This window comes from Psittacula echo (genome assembly GCF_963264785.1).
Source record: "Psittacula echo genome assembly, chromosome: 5".
NCBI lineage: Eukaryota > Metazoa > Chordata > Aves > Psittaciformes > Psittacidae > Psittacula > Psittacula echo.
Window position 1 is genome coordinate 60,236,984 of NC_137739.1, and position 24,169 is coordinate 60,261,152.

The following is a 24,169-nucleotide window of genomic DNA, read 5'->3' on the forward strand; positions in this document are numbered from 1 at the left end:
AACGTCTATTTATTAATGCCTTTAATTATACATGGTCATTCACTCCTCTGCCTCTTAAGTACACAGGGAGCATGGCATCCTTTTACTGTACAGCTATGTAGTATCTAGGTAATTTTCCTGCCTGACAGCCAAAACTTGCTTTGAAGAAAAACATTACAGGCTTTCCAGACTATTTATGCATATATATAAACTCTACTTCCAAAGCACCATTACTACAGAAATTTATTTAATTTTTATATTAAGAACAGAAAACTGCAGCAATTACTTCAAATTGTATTATTTTTATGTCTTTTTTTTTTTTTTTTTTTTTAATATTCAAGCACCCAAATTTTGTGAAATGTTAAGACCATCAGAACAGTAAATACTCAAGCCAGGAAAACCAGGACAACTGCAATGTATTGTCTAGATTATTGATAATTTTATGTTTGAATTAAACATAGCCCATTCAGTCAAATGCAATGCAAAACAAAGAAAACCATATACAAGACTGGTAAGCATGAAGTGTGGGAAGCAGGATCGACATCATCTTTGGGTGTCTAACTGGAAACAGTTCTAGCAACCACACTGAAGGAGAATGATCAAAATTTAGCTTCTTTATGTTTTGTTTAGGTTACAAAGATCAAAGAGTGACTTGGAACACAGGGAAAGCGCATGCTGTGGTAGTGAGGAATTCTTTTCAATCTTGCTTGTTGACATGATTTGTTTGTTTCTCAAAGGACAAACCAGTTTTTCTGTCGCTACTAACAATTAAAAAAAAAACCAATTAGAGACAATTTAGATGGAAGGCAAAACCAAACCATGTCATGAGGACCGTAGCTCTTGTTCATGCTGTACCAAACAGCTGCACTGCAGTACAGTACAAATTTGACAGATGCATTCCCTTCTCTTGAAGATAAAATGAGATAATAGTAAAGGATTACTGTCTAGGCATACATGTTTTGAGTGGAACCATACCAGTCATAGACAAATCATCAGTGGGGTGGGAACTTGCAGAAACTTATCCAACTCTTGAAGCAACAGAGCAACTGATAACATCTCTGATCAGAGGAGTTCACTAACAACTACCATTATGCATCTACCACACTTTTGCTGACACCATAGAAATGTCCAGATTCAGCACTCCTCCTCCAGAGCCTGGAGCAGAGATCAAACACTCTCCAATGATTAAAGGACTTGCTACCAACAAATGCAGAACTATTAGCCAGACATCCTCACCCCCTCCAATTTAACTCAACATGCTGCCACCTTGCTTTTTACAAGTCTTCAGTCACTCTTTATCAAATCAACAATTAAATCGTGTTCAGTGCAGAATAAAAATGCAGGGAATTAAACCATCAAATTCTAAAATCTGATTATTTACAAGACAGATTTGAGAGGAGGGGGAACGACCCAGATTTGGCATGGTTAAGGACCTTCTGCCCCCTTCTTTACTATCATGCGAATCAAAATCAAAATCAAACTCAAGAAAGTGCTATCAATGATCCTGAGTTTATGCTAATGAACTTGTTTTCCTATAGCAAAGTTAATACTAATCTTTAACCCTTGAAGTTAGGTTAAAGGAACCTAGCGCAGCTATAACACAGACATATACCAGTACTTATGCACTGGTAAGTCAGACTGTAATTTCTTGTTATAACTTTAACACAAAGCAATTGAGTGCAGCCCACCCAACATTAACATGTGAGGTATCTAATTTCTAAAATAATTACATTTATAATACATGGAACTATCCTTATAAATGTAAGCAGCCATAAGCTTCAAATTCCCAGAAATATTTAGTTTATTCCACTCAGACCAATTACATGCTTTTCTCACAGTGGGAGAAGAAAGTCCATCTCGTCTTTGCTTTTCACTGTGAACAGTGGCTGCTGCCACTGTTCATATTCCATTGTCTCCTATACTCTTCAGACACTTGTGGGAGGCAAACCAGCTCAGTAAGCCTGCAGAAACTAACCCCAGTAAGAGGAATACAGGGGTTCTGCTGTCGCAGCACAGTAAATTCCACCTCTGGTGCTTGTCTACACAAGAGACCAGAACACATAACCAGGAGAACTGCACAGAGAAGGAGCAGCTTAACTAAAGATAGGAAGAAACAGCTCCTCCACACCACAGCAGCAAGGTGTTAGACCAGTCTGGTTACTTCTGAAATCATACTGACTAGGCTAGCATTTTCTCTTCCAGATGACAAGTCAGTTGGAATACAAACAACAGATCTACATCATCACTTACACTGTTGTAACACCCCTGGCTATCTGAAGAGAAAAAGCTGTCAGTCAAAAAATAAGACAACACATCTTAGTACTGCTACAATCTTTCGTCTTCATTCAGAAAAATGTGCGTCCTTGGTAGCTTGTTCTGTAAATATGATAGTGAAAAAAGCAGAAGAAAAAACAAAAAAGATAACAAATGAAGAGAGAGCTTCATTTCCACAAAAGTGGAAATGCAAATGGCATGTCACATCATGGTCTGCAAACTTTTCTGGTAGAGATGTAAGTCTCTTCAGAAAGCTTCACATACGTAAGTTGCAAGACACGTATAAAAAACAAACAAATTTGATAAACACCTTCTAAGTAAGGCATGAGTACCAAGAGGTTTAGAAATCCCTGGTTTACTAAAAGATAAGCTTTAGGAACTAGATGATCTTAAGGTCCTTTCCAACCCTAACTATTCTATGATTCTATGACCTGAGGTCTTGTATTTCACAAGGAAACAAACCAAATGTAAACTGGTAAAATGTTTCTATTTTTATGTCCTACTTATATCCAGATACAGAAGCAGCATAGAAAGTGACAAATAGGAAATAGACATGTAAAATACTTTCTGATCCTTTGGTTTTCCTACTCTGCTCCTAACTCCTCTCTGCTTCCTTTAAGGCTAAATGTGAGGAAAGATATAATAGGAAATTATAGAAACAAGGTGTTGAGAGGAAAGGCAGCCAGAAAAAACATCACACACAAAACAACAAACAGAAATGGGACAGAAATGGGATAGCAATGGTAGCACGAAATCCAATTGGTAAGAAAGCAGTGTGTTAAAAGGCTGGTGTATGTCCATTAGCAAACTTGATACCTATAGGTAACATTCTGTTTTCATGTTAATGTCACAATGCTCTTGGTAGCATATAGATCCAACAACTTCCAGGGAGTGCATTTTCCCTTGCTTTTCAAGTAATGCAGCATTTCACACTGGCTGAGGTTTCCACAGAACTACAACATTCTACCTCACTTGAACTATAAAAATTCATCTCCTCAGTGGTTTTCTAGACAGAGTCATACATCTCACTGAACTTGAGCAAGGTCATGTTCTGATTGCAGCAACAATAAATAGCCGGAAATACCTGTGGAAATTCATGGATCCTTTATTTCATCCATTCAGCTTGCCACTGAGCTGACCTAAGGTTTTCTTGCTGTATTTCCAAAGGAAGGAAAGAAAACATTAGAGCAGATACAACCTTCATACTGAAGTCCATTGTAGCCACTTCCTTCGAGATGCTACTGTTTCATCAAAAATTCATTAAACTCGCAATCAGCTTTGAAATGTGACTGCTAGCTTCCAAAATTATCATTCAAACACCACAAAATCCCAGGCACTCTGAGAATCCCAATTTACAAAGCTCTGAGTGAAACTGTTGCAGAGAGGTTTTAAAATACAGTCCTCACAAACCTGGACACCTGAATAAAACGCATGAGTTATCTGTAAGACCAACGTGCTACGAAAAACTTACTGAAAAAGAATCATCACTGGTACTTCATAGGCCTTATTTTTCAATATTCCAGAAAAGCAACTTTACAGATCTCTTAAATTTAAAATAAATCCTTTAATTAAAAAAAAAAAAAGGGATTTCAAATATATGTGAACACCAACACCAAAGCACTGAGGTCATCACTAGCTATTTTGGGGACTGCTATACTAAACTGTGAACTTAGGAGAAAATATCTCTCTTACAGCATGCTGCATTTCATTCACACAACTGTGTTTTTGATGCAAACCAAGTTTTCCAAGACAAACTTGTACAAGGTTCTCCTAAGGATTAAGGCCTTTATTTAATAAAGTAGACCATCCAGACTAGCTTAAAATACGAAAGAATCCTATGACCATTGTTTCCCAGTTCTGGGTGCACTTTAAAATACATTTCCATTAATTTCAGATATCCAGCATTTACTATCTAACCTCTTCCAATAATCTGTGAACAAGTAATTCTGTACTTGGATCTTTTGCTAACTCTCATGACTGTGCTTCACCTCCATGCATTTCATTTGCACTGTTGGACAAAATACAACAAACACAATCAATATTTCTTCAGATTATTTTCTTAGAAGAAACCTTTTTCAGTTAGCTAAAGTAGCTGGAAACACTCAAGAAGTTTCATTAGTTAAAACTGCTTTAAGATTTTATTTCTAATAACTTGGGGTTTGTCTCAGTTCCATTTAAGAAGTGATACTCAGGATGTGAACACTTGAGGATGGCACGCTTCTTGCAACAAAACAGCCTACAGATTAGCCAAGTATCTCAGAGTAGCATGATGATTTCTATGTGAGGTACAGCAAGTGATAAACTGCCTCTGGCAGTAGTAGCTGCAGGAGTGGCCCCTATGGCAAGAAGGCAGGGGGTGCCCTGTCCCAGCCTGGCTGGCTCCAACAGACACAGAACCCAGCTGAGCCCCTGAGCAAAGCTCAGCACCTCTGGAAAAGGCTACTTCAGGAAGGGCAGAAAATGTCACAGAGAGGAGAAGGGAACACCAAGGTCAGAGAATGAGGGGGAGGAGGTGCAGATATCCACCACTGCAGGTGGGGATGACTCAAGCTCAAGCAGGTGAATATGCCCTGAAGGAACCACAGCACATGGACAGCCTGTGCTAGAGCAGATTTTTTCCCTGAAGAACTGCAGCCAATGAGGAGCTCACACCAGAGCAGTGGGAAGTGAGAAGGTAGGAGCAGCAGAAAGAAACTACCTCACAATAACTATAACCCCACACCATGCAGGGAGGGGTACAGGAATTGACAACCAATTAAATTAATTTTCCCCAAGTCAAGCCTGTTTTGCCCACAACAGTAATTAGTAAGTGGTCTGCCTCTCTATCTGAAGCTACAAGTCTTCTCATGCTATTTTCTGCCTCTGCCCCACTTAGGAAGGGGAGAGACTGAGCAGCTGGGTGGGCATTTGCTGTTAGCCAAGGCTAAGCCACCATACCTGCACAAAACAGTTTTGACCCAATCTTTTATGGGAATGCTGACGAAGCAAGAGCTCAAACAGAGATTTGTGTTACCTGACACGAATCTCATTACTGCTGCTGAGTCCTGGTTCTGAAGGCGAGAAATGTAATACAAACTGGGTTAAGTGCCTAACAATTCTGAGTTAGGCTAAAGACCCTGATTTCATCTGTCTATCCTTTGTGAAAAACAGTGCAAGTCACAGTCTTGACACAGAGCAAATATTTTCCATGATCCAACTTGTGACTACTACTTATAGAATAGCAAAGGCAGTGACCAATCCATTAACATTTCTCTTTCCTGATTATCTTAAAGTTCAGAAAGCTCACGAAGACTTTCAAATGCAATCCATCAGATACAGAAATTGGTTCTAGTAAGCATCATTTCTGCACATCCAAAATCCTGCATAAGCTGTCATTTATATTTTCTATTGTTATTATTATTATTACTTATACTGATCCACTGTCAGGTTTTATACACATTCCTAATTCTATTATAGAGCAGATAGGATCCATTAGCAGAACAAAATAGCATAAAAAAATACAATAATGAAGTCCACTCAAAATACTGCACCTCCCAAGTGCTGCACTTCTCCATAAGTATATATTATTGCCTTATGCATCCACACAGACCTTCATCCTGGGAGCTGTCATTGCTATTTATTTCTTCCTCTATCTAATTTGGGCTGCAGGATTCAAGGGATGGGAACTTGATAATAGGAAATACTGTATCAATGCAACACAGCCCAAAAAATAATCCAGCCCATCAAAATTTCTGTCAAGTTCTCCAATACCCATTTCCAAACAGGAGGTGTAATTAAGTCCAGGTAAAGCTACGGTCTTCTCAGTTGAAACAGTACAAGATTGAAGAGATTACCAGAGAGCTTCCCCAAAGGATTACTTCCCATCTGTGTTTCAAGAGCAATAAACCCTATTCCTAGCAATGTTGATATCCTCACTTAAAATGCTTCAGATTTAAGAGTCAGAGCCAATTCCCTGGCAAACCAATAAAAACTGAATTTTACTACAAAAGAAAGCGGTAAAGTTCTGGGTACTTTATCTTCCATTAATTGCTTCAGATTAACTGACAACAGGGATACACATTGGAGCACTTTTCAGTTCATATCTCTCTTCATAGGAATAACAGATGCATTGCCTCTCCTGCATAGTCTCACTAGCTGATAACCTTGGCCTGCAACCTGTACACCAGGATCTAAAATACAAACTTATATTTTGAGACGCTTTCAACAGCAGGGGCATGTATTTCATTAAATAAATTACTCTCTTCCTGTGTTACTCCACTACAAAAGAAGAATTTCTTACGCTCACTTAACTTACTGACTGTTGACATTCTCAAGTTAGCTAGAACTTGGAAGCCACAGACATCGATTTAATCATTCCTGTGCTGTCAGAAAGAGACAAAATCCGCAAGTGATACTTGCCCATGTTTTAAAGTCAGGAGATGCTTCAATAATTTATATTTTGACTGGTACAGAATCTAGAAGATACCATAATAGGAAAATCACTGAAGTGTAAAGTTACTATAATCTTCTCTGATATGCTCCACTTAGGTAAAAAGTACCCAGGTCAGAGAAATTTAAGTCAAACTGCCAATAACATCTTCCGCCTAGGTCTCCCTCCCTGTCTGCAATACCTTAGTACATCTTAAAACTATGAAGGCCATGCTTCTGAACCAGTCAGCCTGCCTTTGCTTGAACTTATCTCTGACTAGTTCATAGTTTATAATCAAATGAAGACCATCCTTAAATTAAACATAATGCCTTCCACTTTTTCACTTGCATTTATTTTTAGTGTAATACCAGTGTGTTTCAGGATCATCACACAGTTGTTCTTAAGGCCAACACATGTAAGGTTATCTACTATCCAGACATCTATTCTTACACTGTCTCCCCTTAATTCAGGTTTTTCCTCTTTTAATTGTATTTCTATACACCTGACTCATGCCATTTTCCTCCATACCTGAATGTGCAAAGCTATCACTGCCTTCACAACACGCTCCCAGTGATGCCAACCTGATACCTCATCCTCTCTCTGTGTTATCACCTCTGAGTTCACCCCAAGTTCTGTCTCTGCAGAGTTTACTTCTTTCTTCTTCTTCTCAGGTCCACCTCAGCAGATGAGTGAGCCTGGAGAGGTAGACGCTATGCCCGTGTCTTTTACCACACACAGAATGAAGGCACCCACGCCAAAGAGAACTTCCCTGCAGCTCCCTTGTTCATCAGGCACTTCCATACCTCAAAACGAAGCCACTGCTTTTCAACCCCTTCAGCTAAACATGTAAAAGTTTGTGATACAAGAAATAAGAGACCAAGCAAACCATTCATAGTTTTTACAAGGAAATAAATGAAGCTGCACTATATTACTGAGGTATGTTTTTAAGGAAGAAGGCAAAAGCCTTCATAGGATACATGGTGTACAGGCACCTCGGCTGCACACAGAAGACGTAAGGACATTTAGGGCTTTATGCATGCTGTCAGCATGTGTGCCTGCAAAACTGCAACGCTCACGATAACACATCAGACTGCTCAGCAGCTCAGGACGTCAATACACAGGGCCTCGCTGCCGGCGAGGTGATGCGGCCCCCCAGCACCAGAGGTGTGCTCGGCGGGGCTGCGCGCCCCAGCTCTTCGCCCGGGTGTGATTTCCGAGGCGCCCACCTTCCCGCCGCCCTCCACAGGGCTCCAGCTCTGTGCCGCACCTCTCCAACCCGCTCCTCGCCCCTTCAACGGCCCCCGCATTCCGCTGCCCCAGGGGCGGCCCGCAGGCCTCTCCCGCCGGCCCGCCAGGCTGCACCTGCCGGGCCCAGGAGCCCCAGCGGCCGCCTCCCGCGGGCCCTGAGCCGCAGCCTGCCGCCTCCCGCCCTGCGCCGCACCGTTAGCGATGAGCTTGGCCGAGAGCTGCTTGACGAGCTCGGGGATCCGCTCCCACTGGCACTCCGAGCGGCACCGCTCGATCTCCATCTCCAGCCGCGAGCCTGCCTTCTTGGTGGCCATGGCCGGGCCGATGGGCCCCGGCGGGGAAAGGGGCCGGGGCGGCGGGAAGGGGAGGGGAGGGGGGCGGGGAGAGGCCGGCGGAGGCACCGGGCGCCTGGGCGGCGGCGCGGCTGGAGCGGCGGAACTCGAGAGCTGCGGCCCGCGCCGCGCTGGCGGCCGCCTGGCGGGAATGGCGCCACCTGCCGGGCAGCGATGGGGCAGCGCGGGGCGGAGCCAGGAGGCGGGGGCAGCCCGCGGTTGAAGGGTCCCGGGTCCCGCCGCCCGTCCGGCGTCGGCCGGGGGACAGCCCTGATACCGCAATGGGGGGGTGGGGTGGTGGTGTTGTAAGTGAGTGAAGGGGAAGGGAGGGAGGGAGGGTGCTGAGGAAGCAGCCGCGTTGTTGAAGTTGCCCGCTGGTAGCAGGGCCGGTAGACGGGCCGGAGCTGCTGCTCCTTAAAATGATTTGCCCAGTGTCATCCGAAATCATCCAATTTCCTTGTCGCACAGGCTAATGATGAACATTCACCATCACCCCCTCTGCTATACTTTTCCACTTCCATAAAATGTAACAACAGATCGGTTACTTCTTCCCTCGTCTTGAAACCAACCATCCACACTCACTCTAGGAGGTTTTAATCCTTTTAAGGGCATTCTCCTTTTTGTCTTCTCTGCTTCCACACCTCATACCATCCTTTCTCTATGGTCTCTTGTAGCTGATATGTTCTGTCCTATCTTGTCCCATGGAAAGGTGGCCCCTAGTGTGGCCCACCAGCTCAGTATGCGCTTGCTCCCTAGTTGAACAGCAGAGGGTAGAGCAGTGCCAAAAATGCGCACCCTACATAAATCATGTCCTATGTTTTGGGAAAATAAACGAACTTCTAACAGTTGGGTGCAATAAAAATACTCAATAGCTGTAACGGTTTCAATAAATACCATGTGTCTTTGTCAAATGCTACATCAAACGTGACACACTAGTGCCCCAAGCTTTCATCCACCTCAGAAAACAACCACCATGCCTGATCTTCACTAGAAATGTAGAGAGACCAAGACTACATTTGAGAAAAATCAGATGCTATCATTGCTTTTACATGCATTGCACCCCCTGGATCTAGCACACTTATTTTTCAGAAATGTCAAGATCACAGAAGTCAAATATGGCCAAATGTAACATTACCAGCCTGAGACAGCTCACTCATTCTTTTATAACTGTTAAGAACAATCTATCTTACTCCCCAAACCCTGTTATTATGATCTTCAAACTCTTAGGGAATAGTAACATCACCAGGCGTAACATCTATGTGGTGTTATATGAACAGATCAGATAAATGTAAACGTGACATATCTATGGGCCCTGAAAGGGTCACTGCCCATGTAACAGAATTTCTAATCAATTTTCTAGTTAGTGTGTCTGTCACATATACTACTAGGAGCAGCTGCTTCCTGAAGTTTTGCTTGGTTTTTATCATCAGGTGAAAGATCAATAAAAGGATGCAAAGATGGTAAATCAATCACTGCCATCGAATCATGAATTGGTCATGAACAGACCCAGGCTTGTGCAATGAGAACCTTGTCTGTGCATTCCCCAGCTGTATCCGCAACATAACAAACATCTACTTTGTACAAACCTTGCTTTGCTTCTATCCTTAGACCGTCACAGCTATCGCAACTCTGTGACAGGTATCGAGTGTCTTAGTGTTTGAACTAATTACTCTTCATTCTCGGTGCTACTGAAAGCATAATAGCACAAAATTCAGATACTGAAATCTGCTTTCTTATCGCATTGCTGTTAAAGCACTTTCAGATTACAGCCCAACTGCAAACAAAGTATCCTTCAGATTTTAAAAAGTGGAATAGAAACAGTAGCAGAAGGTAACAGCATTTAAGAAATACACTGGAGTATTACAGGGCTGGAAAGAAGATTTAATACTGTAACAAAAGCAAAAGCAGAAATATGTGATAACGCATTTTTTGCTTACATGAGGTTTCAGAAGATCCAGAGAACATTAAACTGATAATAGCACGGTGTTTCAATTGAGAGATAAGATAAATAAAAATAAGGCAGGAAAGTAATGATAATTCAAAAGCTTTTATATAATAACTACTAGTTCTTTTACAAATAAGATTATGAAAACTAAAATTTCAACTGAAAAGATTGAATTTGCTTATGAAGATTATTCATATTTATTCACAGCAATTTTAACACATTTTGTTAGCAATGATCACATCTTTTCAGTAAAAGCTACCAGCAAAATAGTATTAAAATATTTACATAACAGTTCATCAGGCTTATTATCTCAACAGCTACTATTTATGAAGTGAGACATTTTTGCAAAATTAATTAGTATACTTCAAAATGCATTGGAACAATTAGGAAATCTGCTTTAACATTAATGAACCTACCTAAAACTGCTCTGAGATGATTCCATTGTAGATGATCCATAATCATTAACAATAATGGATCTGGAACGAATATCATAAAAGTGATGTAGAAAATAGGTCTGACCCTGCATATTTTGTCAATTACCACTTATTTTCAAACTGAAACAAAGTGTTGGTTTCTGGAAATGGCCTATTTGGTAAACTGTTGGCACAGACTGAAGCACGCACTCTCTTTGCTAGAAATACTCCGTTATTTTCATTCACCTCACCCCTGGTGAGGTGGCTAACTCACTATGGAGAGATGGAGAGATGCCTGGTTTCCAAAAAAGATGATGAAGTAACTGAAAAAAGTAACCCGACCATTTTGCCTTATGCCCTCTTTCCTACTCCACCCACACCCCCACCCCCACCCCCCCCAAAAAAAAAAAAAAAAAAAAAAAAAGGCAATAAGAGAAATAAGGGACTGTTCAGTGCAAATTCATGAGCTTGGTATGAAGAAACAGCAACTTTCAGTACACACCACTCTGATACTTCTGGTAACCTGAAAACAAACCCGAAAAAGCAGCTTTCTGTAAATACTCCCTACGGAAATATGGGAAACAGAAGTGACGGCAGTTTAAACCAGTATAACGTAAAAGTTATAGAGAATATAAACTGACTTAAAGCAACATTTTAATTACGAAGATGATATTAAAGATTGTGTTACAAAGACTCAGAAAAAAAAATCAAAAAGTACTTGCATTTTTAAAGGTCACATAATCAAATAGAACCCTAGGAACTCACATGAGCAAAATCAAAAAGAAAAAAGGCAAGCAAACTTATAAGAGCACTGGGGTTTATTTTAAATTCAATTTCTGGTTTTTGTTGGGCAAATATTATTCACTGCTGAAACAGCAGGGAACGAACCAAACCTCACCTTTTTCCAGCTTTCCGTTAATCTAGATAAATGAATGAATTAATTAAAACTATTTTCATGACAGCTTTGCAGAAGTCAGCTCAATGGTATGGAGGCCCTTGTGAGAATCAGCTAGTCAAAGCTTAACATCCAATTTGTGTCAAAGGCTGCCAATGCTTAATGGCAACTGGTTTTGCACTATTTTCAGAAGTGTTTAATATGTAAATTTACCTACTACTCGGGTTTTAGTCTGGCACACTGACAAACAGTTTGGGGTTTTTTCCAAGTACAGTTTATTTGCAGCTGCTAATCAAAGTGCCAATTACTGAAACTATTTTTTTCCTATGAGCTTTTTTAAGGTCAATAATAAAAAGAAGCTTTTCCTCAGCACAAATCCTTATTTTGCCAATTTCTTATTTTTCAATTCCACAACATTTTACTGTCTATTAAGATGTCAAATGTATTCTATCGCAAGTGGTCAAGTCAAATATTATTTGTATTTTAAGTCAATGACATTCAACTGCTACCATCTGCCATTTTCTCAAATATGAAGTGCAAAAATTTTCAGACCAAAAGCATTGAAGTGAGAAGTAATTGCTGTACGATTAAGAGCACAATTAGTAAGCATTAGAGAAGAAAAAAAAAATAAAATAAATTACTGGGATCAAAGTCTTTTTCTTCAGTTAGCATAACGCTTAGTAAAACGAGGTAACTGCAGAGTTCTCCCGTCCTACCGAAGCCCGTTACCTGTCTGAAATTTAGAGCAGACCATTTAAAATTGTTAGAGAAAATAATTTCACAGCCAAAACCAGGACACAGGGACATTTGGTTCCTTTTTGAGAGTATGTCGTGGTTTAAGCCCAGGCCGTAAATCAGAACCACGCAGTCCACTTCCCCCCCCACCTTTCTTCCCTCCGCTCCTGGAGGGACGGGGAGGAGAATCAAAAGAATGCAACTCCCATGGGTTGAGATAAGAACAGTTTAATAACTAAGGTATAACACAAATCACTACTGCTACCACTAATAGTAATAATGATAAAGGAAATAACAAGGAAGAGAATACAACCGCTCACCAACCGGTACCTCACCCCCACCCTGCCTTGATCCAGCCCTTCTGGGAACTCTCCATTCTACATCCTGGGCATGACGTGCTATGGTATGGAATACCTCTTTGGCTAGTTTGGGTCAGGTGTCCTGTCCCTGCTTCCTCCCAGCTTCTCCTCCTCCCTGGCAGAGCATGAGACTCACAAAGTCCTTGGTCAGGGTAAACATTCTGACCCACAACTGAAAACATCGGCTTTATCAGTATTATTCCCAGGTCGAAAGTCAAAACACAGCACTGCACCAGTAGAAAAAATGACTGCTACTGCTAAACCAGGACAGTATCCACCCCTTATTCCATACCATTCATGTCATGCTCAGATCCCACATTTTCAATATACCATCACTTGTAACAGTCTTTCAGAGCAGGAGAGGCCCATTGCAAAGTCCACCCCTCGATCATGAGTCCATCTCTATGTTGCTTCTCTGCCCTGATGGCCTGAAGTGTCATGGGCCCATCAGGCTCAAAATAATTCACCCTCCCCTGCAGCAGTCTCTGCAACTTGTCGTCGGGGACTCCACACAGCTGCCTTCCATCTCCGACGCTTCCAAAGCACTGGAGGGGCCCAGTGGATTAGATACTCGCCCATACTGTCCCACACACCATGACACTCATGGCTGTCCAGCCTTGGGGAAAACCTCTCGGTCCCCCTGTATTGTCTAAACCCAGACAAGACCCAAACCTGACTCTGCTTAACTCTCGGGATCAGACAAAATGGTCGTGGGTAGAACACACTTTGTGTGTGTGCCAACATGGTGATCCCCATCACAATCAGCAGGCAGGTTCCAAGGGTACCCAAAGGCCATTCAAAACCTTCAAAACTCTCAAATGATGCTGCTGTACTTGTCACTGGGGCTGGTGTAGCTGTTGTGCTTGAAGGCTTTCTCACCACCAGCTTCTCTTTTTCTGAGTCCAGATCTTCCTCCTCTGCCTTGCTGGAAAGCGCTGCGGGGTCTCCTGCATCCTCCTGCGGCTCAGGCTCACGGGGCTCGGCGGGCGGCTGCTGGGGGATGCTCTCGGCCGCCGCGGGGCTGGGCTCGGCTGTGGGGCTCGGCTCCTCCGCCGCCTCCTCCCGCTGCTCGGCAGCTGCCTCCTTCCCTTCCTCGGCAGCCGCCTCCTTCCCGGCCTCCGGCCCCGCTCCCGCCGCCGCTTGGTCCCCGGGGCCGCTCTCCCGGGCCGCTTCGGCCGCCGCCGGCTCCCGGGGCCGCTCCCCCTCAGCTCCCTGCAGCCTCACAAAGACGAACGCGAGGACGAGGGCCAGGACGGTGAAGAGCAGCGGGACGGCCAGGTACAAGTCCACGGCCACGTCCATCCCGCCCTGCTGCCGGAGCCCCCCCGTATCGCAAGCCATTACCATAAAGTACAATGAAACAAGAACCTTAGGCCAAGGCCCACACTTGATAAACACTAACACAGCAAATACCGGCTCCAAGCAAGCAACGACATACAGAAACTGTGGTATCAAAAAGAACAACTTTGAGAGCCCATAAATCAGCATTGTGCCTCAGTCAGATCTGTTGTTATCTCAACCCTTCCTGCCCCACGTTGGGCGCCAAAAAGAACTGTCGTGGTTTAAGCCCAGGCCGTAAATCAGAACCACGCAGTCCACTTCCCCCCCCACCTTTCTTCCCTCCGCTCCTGGAGGGACGGGGAGGAGAATCAAAAGAATGCAACTCCCATGGGTTGAGATAAGAACAGTTTAATAACTAAGGTATAACACAAATCACTACTGCTACCACTAATAGTAATAATGATAAAGGAAATAACAAGGAAGAGAATACAACCGCTCACCAACCGGTACCTCACCCCCACCCTGCCTTGATCCAGCCCTTCCGGGAACTCTCCATTCTACATCCTGGGCATGACGTGCTGTGGTATGGAATACCTCTTTGGCTAGTTTGGGTCAGGTGTCCTGTCCCTGCTTCCTCCCAGCTTCTCCTCCTCCCTGGCAGAGCATGAGACTCACAAAGTCCTTGGTCAGGGTGAACATTCTGACCCACAACTGAAAACATCAGCTTTATCAGTATTATTCCCAGGTCGAAAGTCAAAACACAGCACTGCACCAGTAGAAAAAATGACTGCTACTGCTAAACCAGGACAGAGTACCAAAATGCAACTTAAATGGAAATTAAGTGGAAACTGAACAGCATCTGCAAAATCAACAGTTTGGCAACATGCACATTATAAAACCTGCAACTCCTGCCTCATAGCAAAGAATAGAGTCATGTAAGAAGCAAAATATGCTTCATCAAAATATTTCAACATTTCAAGGTTTTGTACTCAGATGAATTTATTTTCTTACAGACAAAACATCTGTGAATGTACATTTTTTTGTAAATCATTAAGCCCTTACTGCTGTTTGAACATTCAAATAATACACAAAACAGTTCAGGAAAACCTAGGAACCTGGAAAGCCTTTCTTTCCTTCACAATGGACTTCTGGTTTTGTAGTTTGTTGCTTTCAAATGGATTCAGTTCCTACTGCACTTGTAAAATAACATGCAGCACAATTGATACTTCAAAAGGAATGTATGTCTGTACAGTCAGGCAAATATTAATTTTTCACTACTGCACAAAATCTTCTGATGTTAATTCTCAGTCTTTAATAAATGATAGTGCTAACAGACATTGCTATTGAGAGGATGAATCAGAAATTTAAATTACTAATCGTGCTGCAAAAGGTAAAAAGTCAGACTCAAAAATATATCCTTTCCCAGCCCCTGTATGCTAAATGGGAACAAGCATTGCCAAGGAAAAAACTACGTGTATCATTCAATTGGCAATATACATTAAAAACACATTGTTTCAGCCCAATGCAGTTTCATACTGCATTTTAAACCTATTTAAATTGCTCCTGGAAATATCCTCCACATCACAAACCCATAGATTTAAACACACAAAAGGTCACCTCCCAGAATTAAAGAAAAGCACTTCAGTGTTGTCTATAGGATGATTAGATGTATTTATTTCTGAATTGCTACTTGTTCCACAACTGTATTTTTACAAAACTATGCTGCCAGTAAAATTGTTATCCTGTATTAACATGTAATAACCAGCAGGAAGCAAAATGGGAAGAAGAAAGACCATTGTTTGTAGTTTGTCACATTTATAGTGCCAGTTTAAAACTTTGCAGCCTTGTTCAAAGGTCTAAGGATTTCAAATACATGCTTTTACTACTTTTAAGTTCATGGAAGAGCCAAGGTAAGGTCTAACTATGGGTCATCACTGTGTTACATTTACAGTAAGCCTCTTGTTCTGCTGTATTTCAACTGTTATCCCACACACTGATGCTCATAAAGCAGCAGGTAAAGAGGGTCCCTGCATTGTTTTTGTGCAGTAACAAAACTGACAGACACAGTTCAGCTAAATTCTAGATGTGATCCACATCCTAGCTTAATCTCTCATTTGAACTCAAAAAAGAAATTTTCCTAGGCACATTGAACCTCAGTGGCAAAGCCATTTTCCTATCCTTTTGCAAAAAGTGTCCAGAATATAACTATTCCAGACTTCTGAAAAGCAATTATTTATTTTTACAAAGATGCAAGCTTCTTACACAGCAATTAGCCCACTGAGCTTCAGTTCTCTTCATTCTATTCAGCTCAGAAAATAAGCCATGTACCACTTTTAACTAATTCTTAAGGGTAAAAACAAGATACCTATTACATGTCAGGAAATTAGAAAACTAGATTTTAGTAATTAACATCTTCAAATATGAATCTGAATAGTCTGTTTAGCTAGCAAAAGAGACTAGCTGGCTGCTCTTCTCTCTGTAGTACAACTGCTTGATTTCATTACACTGTTGGCTAAAATCATACACTGTTGGCTTTATTCCCATATCAGTTTCTATCTACAAAGGAATCTTCATATAATTGCTGTTTTAAACTGCACATCTGTCACTGTTTAAGAGAAGATCAGGTGTTTCTCGCACTGTATTTACTGAGTGCGGCAGTTGAGTTACATCCCTTCTTCAGTTCCTAAGTTCAATCCCTTTAAATAAATTCACTTGTTATGTAGAAGAAAAGCTTTGAATTTTCACTTTTTTTTTCTTTTCTCAGAGTTCCTAACTAATTATTGGTAATTAAAATATTTTCCTTTATTAATAATCATCAGTATTTTCCCCATTGCTATTTAAATGCATCTGGTACAAAAAATGATGGTTAAATTTGAAGCATCTACAGTGTCATAGTGCATTCAAACATTTTCTTTGCTGTCAGCATCAGCAGCTAGACGACTTGCTAACTATATTGCCAGACCACCAGAGGGAGTCGAAAACTACATATAGTTTCTGAAACTGCCTCAACCTGTGGGCTCATAGAAACTGCTGTATGTTGTGACTATAACAAATGGGAAAGAAAATGAAATAAATTAGAGAAATTCATGGAGATCCGGAGTCGCTGAGGATAAAGATCATGAAAAAATTCTAGAAATCTCATCAATTTGTTACTACCCAGCAGTAAGAAAATGTTTGTGATCTAGAAGCGTTCAGCAAAAAGAAGTGTTCAGCAACTGCTTTCTATTCTGTGCTTGTAAAAAATAAAAATATTTAAATTAGATTTTTCAATTACATTAATAACTGCAGAAAAGTCTTACAGTAAGTCCAAAATTAGTACATGGAAGTCCTAAACCAAAGGGACAAAGACCCTTTGGTCTCATCATGTATGTCTCTCTGAACAGCTCATGGAATGTCAGGAGTATCATGAGGACACTAGGCTTGCGCCAGAGGAAAGCAGAAGACAGTGTCAGAGTATAGCCTGCCTAGCCTGATGTGACCCTGAGAGAGATCTGGCCTGTCAACAGGCTCTCTCTGCCATAGTAAGTGGCAGAATCAGTTCACCTTTATGTAAAGAAAAACAGATTTACCAATAGATTAATAGAGAAAATGAAATAAGAACATAAATTTGGAGACCTGCAACAGATTTATATGAGGAATTAGATCTTTTAAAAGCTCTCAGGATAATTAACTATTTGCTCAAACATTAAAAAGGCAGTGGATTCCTCAAGTCTTGATGTCTCCAAAACAAGACTGGATGCTTTTCAGGTAACACGATTTGGTCAAACACAAGTTATTTGTTTTTACAGAAGACTGATTTACATTTGATACCCTGTTCTACACAGGATGTCAGATAGCAAATCACAGATCCTTGCTTCCCAATTCCCCCAGATCCTTGCTGCATTGTGCAATGCCTGCCTACAAAACACCAGGGACCACCAGGAAGGCTACTGAAAAGAAAGCAGTGTGCATCATTCTGCTGCCCTGTAAACCACAGCATGTCTGCATTTTGAGTGCTGCATGCATTTCTAACACAATTGGTTTGACTCAGTCAGATATCCCTTATGTTCTTGCAATATTCAGTTGGCTTTACACACTGCAACTTATTTTATGTGGCTCTACTCAACCTTTTGGAAGTCTATTGCCTAACACTTGCTCTCATTGGCAGAAAGAAAAATTCTGCTTGCATCTTACAAGATTCTCCAGAAATCAGAATTTTTCCTCTTCATGTACTCTGGTATTTCATAGCTTCTTTCTCTGAAAAAATTAAATTACATATTTCCAGGGAAGATTAGGACTGAGCCTATTATTTAAAATACAATAATATGATCACAGTAGTCTCCAGAAGGTCTAACATTTGCCTGAAAACACAGAACAGATAATTTCCAGTCTGCTTCACTGTCCTGGATATCATTCTACCTATTACCACAGACCAAATTACAACATATGCGCTGGTTTTAGCTGCTTAATGAAAACTGAAGTAGAAAGCAATAACGTTAGTCTGACTACAGCTGGTTGGGGACAGATGTGAACTATCATTCTATGGGCTTTGTCTACCTTCAGTTCACAAAGATGATTCGTGGGCAAAGTTTCTGGGGAATAACTACCAGCTTTCATCCTCTTAGTACTCCTGCTCGGTTCAAGTACAGGTTCTTAAAAACCTGAAGTTTCACATCTGGAGGACAAAGCAGATTTCTCCTGCATGGCTCTGACCTAACCCTACTTCAAAGTGCAAGAGACAAATCAGCCAGCCAGATCGGACACCTCAGAGTATGTTTAGGTCCAAGTTTGAAGGCGCCATCTGAGTTGATGCTTTTGGTTTGCACTCATTCTGAAAAAAAAAAAAAAAATTATTAAAAAAAAAAAAAAAAAAAAACACAAACAAAAAAAAAACCACAACCACAAAAAACAAACAAACCCAACCAAAAAACCGGTCTCTTCTTTTTTGTGTGTGTATTTTAAAATCTGGTCTTTTTGTACTTCCAACACTATTCATTCCATTTATCAAATATAACAGTTGTCTGAACAGTAAGATACCTATGCATTAACCAGTGTATTTCAAGCTAGATATTTCTGCACTTCTGATAAAAAGAAGGGTTTGTTGCATAGGCTCCCTTCATATTTTTATTCTTTCTATATATGGGACACTTAGACCTTGCAGCTCTTTTGGGGCAGAAAGATCCATACATTGCCTTTCAGGACAAGCAGAAAGACTAGAGAAATCAGAGATAAGAGAGTTAACAAATAGAAATCTCAGGAGAAGAACAGACCTAAATATACAATCTGGGGAGTAAAAATACATAATAATAAATTAAAAAAACCCACAAACAAAACCTGCATAACCTATTAAACCCAAATGTACACTAAAAGAATGTGGTATTCTTTAGGTATACTGACAGCATTACACCATAGGACTCAAAACAGATAGGCAAATTCACACATTTTCTTCCAAAAATGAGCTCCTGGAAGTCCTGGAGATCTGCAATAGCTCAAATACTATCAGTCTGTCTTAGAGGCTTGTTCAGCTACTTCTCCCTACTGCAGTAGTAGCTGTGCAAAATGCAACAGCCAATAAACATCCTTCGTTATTACCTACAAAACTGACATCACCTAAATATCATCTGCCTAGCATTCAGGTGTTCAGCTTATTTTTCAATTCTGTGAGAAGAGTTCACATCACAACTTCAATAGTCAGAAAACCCATGAACACACAGACCACAAGTTATCCAAGGGGAATACCCAGGCTGCTGCTCTGTGCTGTGTACAGCTCTGGCAAGAATCTATTCTAAGAAAAAAACAAGGCTGACATGCTAATAATGACATGATGTACTTCTCCAGATTGTTTTGAATTAACTTTGAAGCCACTACAGTGGTTAACCACACAATTTAGGGTAACAACAACAAAATTTCCTATTTCTGAACAGCATGGCCTGGAGAAGAAAACAGGCTGTCTGAAGGTGGAAGTCTTCATTACTGTTATCATTCCAACAAAACTAAAGAATCTGATTTGCCAAACACTGTTTATGCCCTACTGAAAAAGTACCTTCAACCCAGAAGCCCCAACAACAGATTTTCATAGATCTGTGGCTCCAACAAGACTGGCCAACAACAGGCTGGGCTTACCATCCTCCAGATCGACAGTCAGGCTTTTACAGCTCTAGAGACAGGAGTGTTCAGGTGACTTCTGGTTTCACAAATCAATCTTCAGTGAGTTCTGAGCAGTCTTCCAGAAAACAGCTTTCTTGTATTTCTATCACCAGTGAATTCACAAAATGATCCAAAATCAGAACCCTATCCTCATTTTTTTCTGAATATCCTGGTATTGAGTAAAATAAACCATTGCAATTACTTATCTTAGGCTTTGGTAAATTTCTGTCACAAGGTTTTGCACTTTGTTAATGTGTCTAAGAATCTTAGAGAAGTGCATAGTTGTCAGAAAGAAAACTCCACTGTAATCTGTTGATAACTGGCTTAGAGTGAGCTAAGGAAATCAGCGTTCATGTTTCTGTCTTTACCAGTTGAAGATGACTCCATTTCCCTCCGAGAAAAATGCTGACAGGTTAATCTGTTTGGTTGTAGGGGCTTTTTTAGGGGTTCTTTTTTAGGGGTTCTTTTTTTTTGGGGGGGGGGGGAGTGTGTTTGTGGGTTTTTTAGAATTTATTGTTTTGTGGGGGTTTTTTTGTTCGTTTGTTTACGGGTTTTGTTTTGGTTTTTGTGGGGTTTTTTTGTTTGTTTCTAGTCCTTCAAGATTTTAAGTTAAACGTGTAGATCATTATTTCTTCAAAAGCAATGCCCTCTACATTTTGGTGAGGCAAAGCACTCAGCACTCTCTTCTTCCCATTTTGCTCCCTCCCCCTCTCCCTGCCCACACAGGTGCAAGACACAGGTCACCCTGTTCCACTTCCTGCTAATTAACACAGCCTGCTCCTTACAACCAGCTGTCAGAACCTGTCACCAATTCATTCGCATATACAGCCTCAGAGGTAAAGGTAGAAATTATGGATGATTTCTTCACCTGGGACTCTGGCAAAAGATAGCTTTTTCTGACAGGAAAGAATTTTGCTGTGGTTTTTTTGTTGGTCTCCCCCGCCCCTCCAGTGGTTTTGGGTTGTTTTTTTTCTTTTTTTCCTGTACAGGTGCAGTACAGATGTGTGTAAGCATCAAAATTTGCTGAAGTAGCATCTTAATGATAAGACTGTAAAGGTTGAAAGCCAATGCCAACCTTCTATTCATTTTTGTAATTCAGATGTAGGTTAAGATTAAAGGCCTGTTCTCACTTTGGTGGTGATCTCCAGTTCTCCTTTTAATCTGACAGCTTTAAAACTTAACTAGATGACCTGCCAGGGCTGCTTACAGATAGTATGTATCACCATGTCAGTCAAAGTAGAACAGTACTAACACTTGAACATAAAAGCAGTAGGGATATAGCAATTAAAGAAGAGTTCTCTGTTTTTCTCAGCTTTACTGTTGGTATTTCAAAGGAAGTTAACAGACTTTTGCATGAATGCTTTATTACTGCTTTTACTTTGGATTAACTATGAAATCAATTAACCCAGTGTTAACCAAAAAGCCTTAACTAAATTAATGGAACACTTACTTCCCCACCTCTGCTGGCTGAGAGGTGGATACAAAGACCAGAACCAAGGAAAGGGCAGAGCACCTATCAGCAGAAAGGATTTGGAATGGCTTGTGAGAAGCTGTCAGAGCAGTCCGTGCCATCTCATCTACCTAAACGTTAACCAGGGATTTCCAGGCACTTGCAGACTACCCCTCATATCACACAGAACATAAGGGCTGTCAAAATACATAGGTTTTCTTCAAATTTACATTATTGCAGGTGTCTTTATATTTCTCTGCTCTTGCTGCTTCTGGGTACAAACATATAAGACTGCTCCAGCTGGTCTATGTAATTGAAGACCTCATTTTATTCACTAGTGCAGACCACAGGAATCATCCTAAATTTGGTTTTTTCCTACGACGGTATTCTGAACATCCAGAATCCTTTGAAGGATGGCAAGTGAGAGCTATCAAACAGCTCTGCAGTTCTTATTTTTTATGGAATCCAGGGCCCTCTATGTCAAAGGAGCAAACTGAGAAATATTTCTCACGGGTAGAGAAAGATCAAAGCACTTTAATCTTTTCACAGCAGAAACAGCAGAAATATTACTTCCTGGTCTCTCAGTCCAGAATATTCAGTCAATTATCTTCACTGAAGGGGGAAAATGTCATGTTTTGCAATGTAAAAATTAGTGTTGATAAAGACTGTCATATTTGCAAGGAAAAAATGAACACCACTAAATTGGTAAAACCACCTGGAATGATACTTGAAAAATAATAAAAAATTCCACCTGAAGACCAAAATGACGTATAAAGATACACACACGTGTGTAGACAAACACACATACATACAGACTTGCAGAGCTAGGAAATGTGTTTATGCTGGGTAACTAGTAAGAAAGCTTGCAATTCAGCATCGGTGAATATTACATGCTGTGCTGGTTTTGGCTGGGGTAGACACTCGCACATGGAGATAGTGAGGGGAGAAATTTACCCCTGGAAACATCTTCCCAGAAGCCTCTCATCTCTGACCTCCCATAACCTTCGTCCTCTTCTGTGGTAGGCCCCTTGTCTGGACTTTTGAATCTGTGTGAGTCAAGAACTCATTTTTAAGTACAGGTTCTCTTAACAAAGGCGTATTACTTTAAATTGAGGCCTAGACATGCAATAGGGCATGTATCTATATACATACATATAATTCATGCACATACTAAAACTACAAGACACTTGTGCAACACTTTACCACAACAAATAAATATGTATCATCATCCTGTAAATATTTTCTGCCAAGAACTATTCTGTTCCTAGATGAATGCTAGGAAACACAGCTGTGCAGGTTATTGCTACCTTGTTCAGAAAAGTAGCCATGGAAAAGCACTAAGACAATATATGTGGAATGCCAACTTGAAACCTCAGTTCCATTCTGATGAAATACTGTATTTTTGTGTTACCCCAAAAAACCTGTTTAATAAGGCATTTTAATTAAGTTTTTTTCATATCTGCAAACAATATATATGGCAAATACACTTATCCTTCTACTAAGAAACAATAAATTTTTCAGCTGCTTTTCCTTATAGGAAAGTGTGGAAATTTCACTGAGGCAGAGGAACAGTAAGTCAGACATGTTACTTGATTTGTACTCCTCTAAATCCTTTAGCAGAACTGCCGCTTGATTATCAACATTTGTTTCTGAAAGTATTACAAATAAATAGCTTTACAGAATATTGATTAAAGATTAGATTGATAACCAGTTACTTAAATCTTTACTGATAAGAAATTTGATTTTTCCAACAAAACTGCCCACATTATTGGTAACTGTATTACATTTCTCACAGTAGAGAGATATCAGTACTAGACTTTAAAGTTGACTGACACATAGCAGCAGTGTGAAAGAGACCTAATGTGAGTATATAAACCTAATACAGAGTCTACCACCACCTTACCGACACAACATGAAATATTTATAGTACTAAGGAAGATTGGCTTGTGCACCTCAGATTTGAAATAGTGGTATGAGTATGAAAAAATTAGCCCATGATCTTTATATGACCTAGAGAGCCAGGCTGGACAACAGAGTAAGCTGAGACAACATGTTTCACCATGAGTAACCAGTCTCCCGCAGGGAGACTTCCTCTGACTAAAAAGTGAACCTGCTTTTGAGCTGCCTAGTTTGCAACTCAGTTTTACCAATATAAAAGGAAACTTTTTTATGCAGTTGCTTATGTGAAGATGTTAATCTAAAATTTCAGACAGCTTAGTGTCAAACACACCTCGAGAGCTCTGTTACCTGGAGGCAGCAGAAAGGTGGAGGTGATAAACTTTCAGCTACCCCAGGTAACTGGTTCAAAGCAAATGCAAGGTGACACCTAAATGTACTTACCCCTGCCAAAAAGAATTACCCTGTTTTTAAATTCTTATTTAATAACTACTATTAGAGCACAAAGAGGACACAGAAATACTCATCTATAAAAGTTGTTTTTGATACAAGTGTTGAATCCTAATAATACTCTAAATCCACCTGGTATCCAAAAGTTTCTTATGCTTAAATGAAATCAAACCGAAAAATGCCCTTTTATTTTGTTTTCCTCATCCTGAAGACAATAAACTCCATTAACTCCTCAAGTGCTAACCTCACAAGCAACCTGTTCTCCAGTCTCCCAATTCATTTGTACTGTCTGCATACCAAGTATTAATGGTGGATTGTTTGTTGTATTTACAGCAAGTTTATTGGGGAGAGGAAAAGTATTCTTTTACAAATGAGCCA

At 40.7% G+C, this 24,169-nt stretch overlaps 1 protein-coding gene across 2 annotated transcripts in view; it reads right to left on the reverse strand.

The window, feature by feature from the left end:
• The window catches only part of TTC7B (tetratricopeptide repeat domain 7B), a gene marked incomplete at its 5' end in the record, with an annotated part of 147,654 nt that extends 139,431 nt beyond the window's left edge, over positions 1 to 8,223 (reverse strand). For both annotated transcript variants that reach the window (XM_080617488.1, XM_080617489.1), the window contains one exon: positions 8,103 to 8,223. In XM_080617488.1, coding sequence (XP_080473614.1) covers positions 8,103 to 8,223 — 121 coding nt within the window. The remainder of the gene's footprint in view (positions 1 to 8,102) is intronic.
• Between the last annotated feature and the right edge of the window lie 15,946 nt (positions 8,224 to 24,169).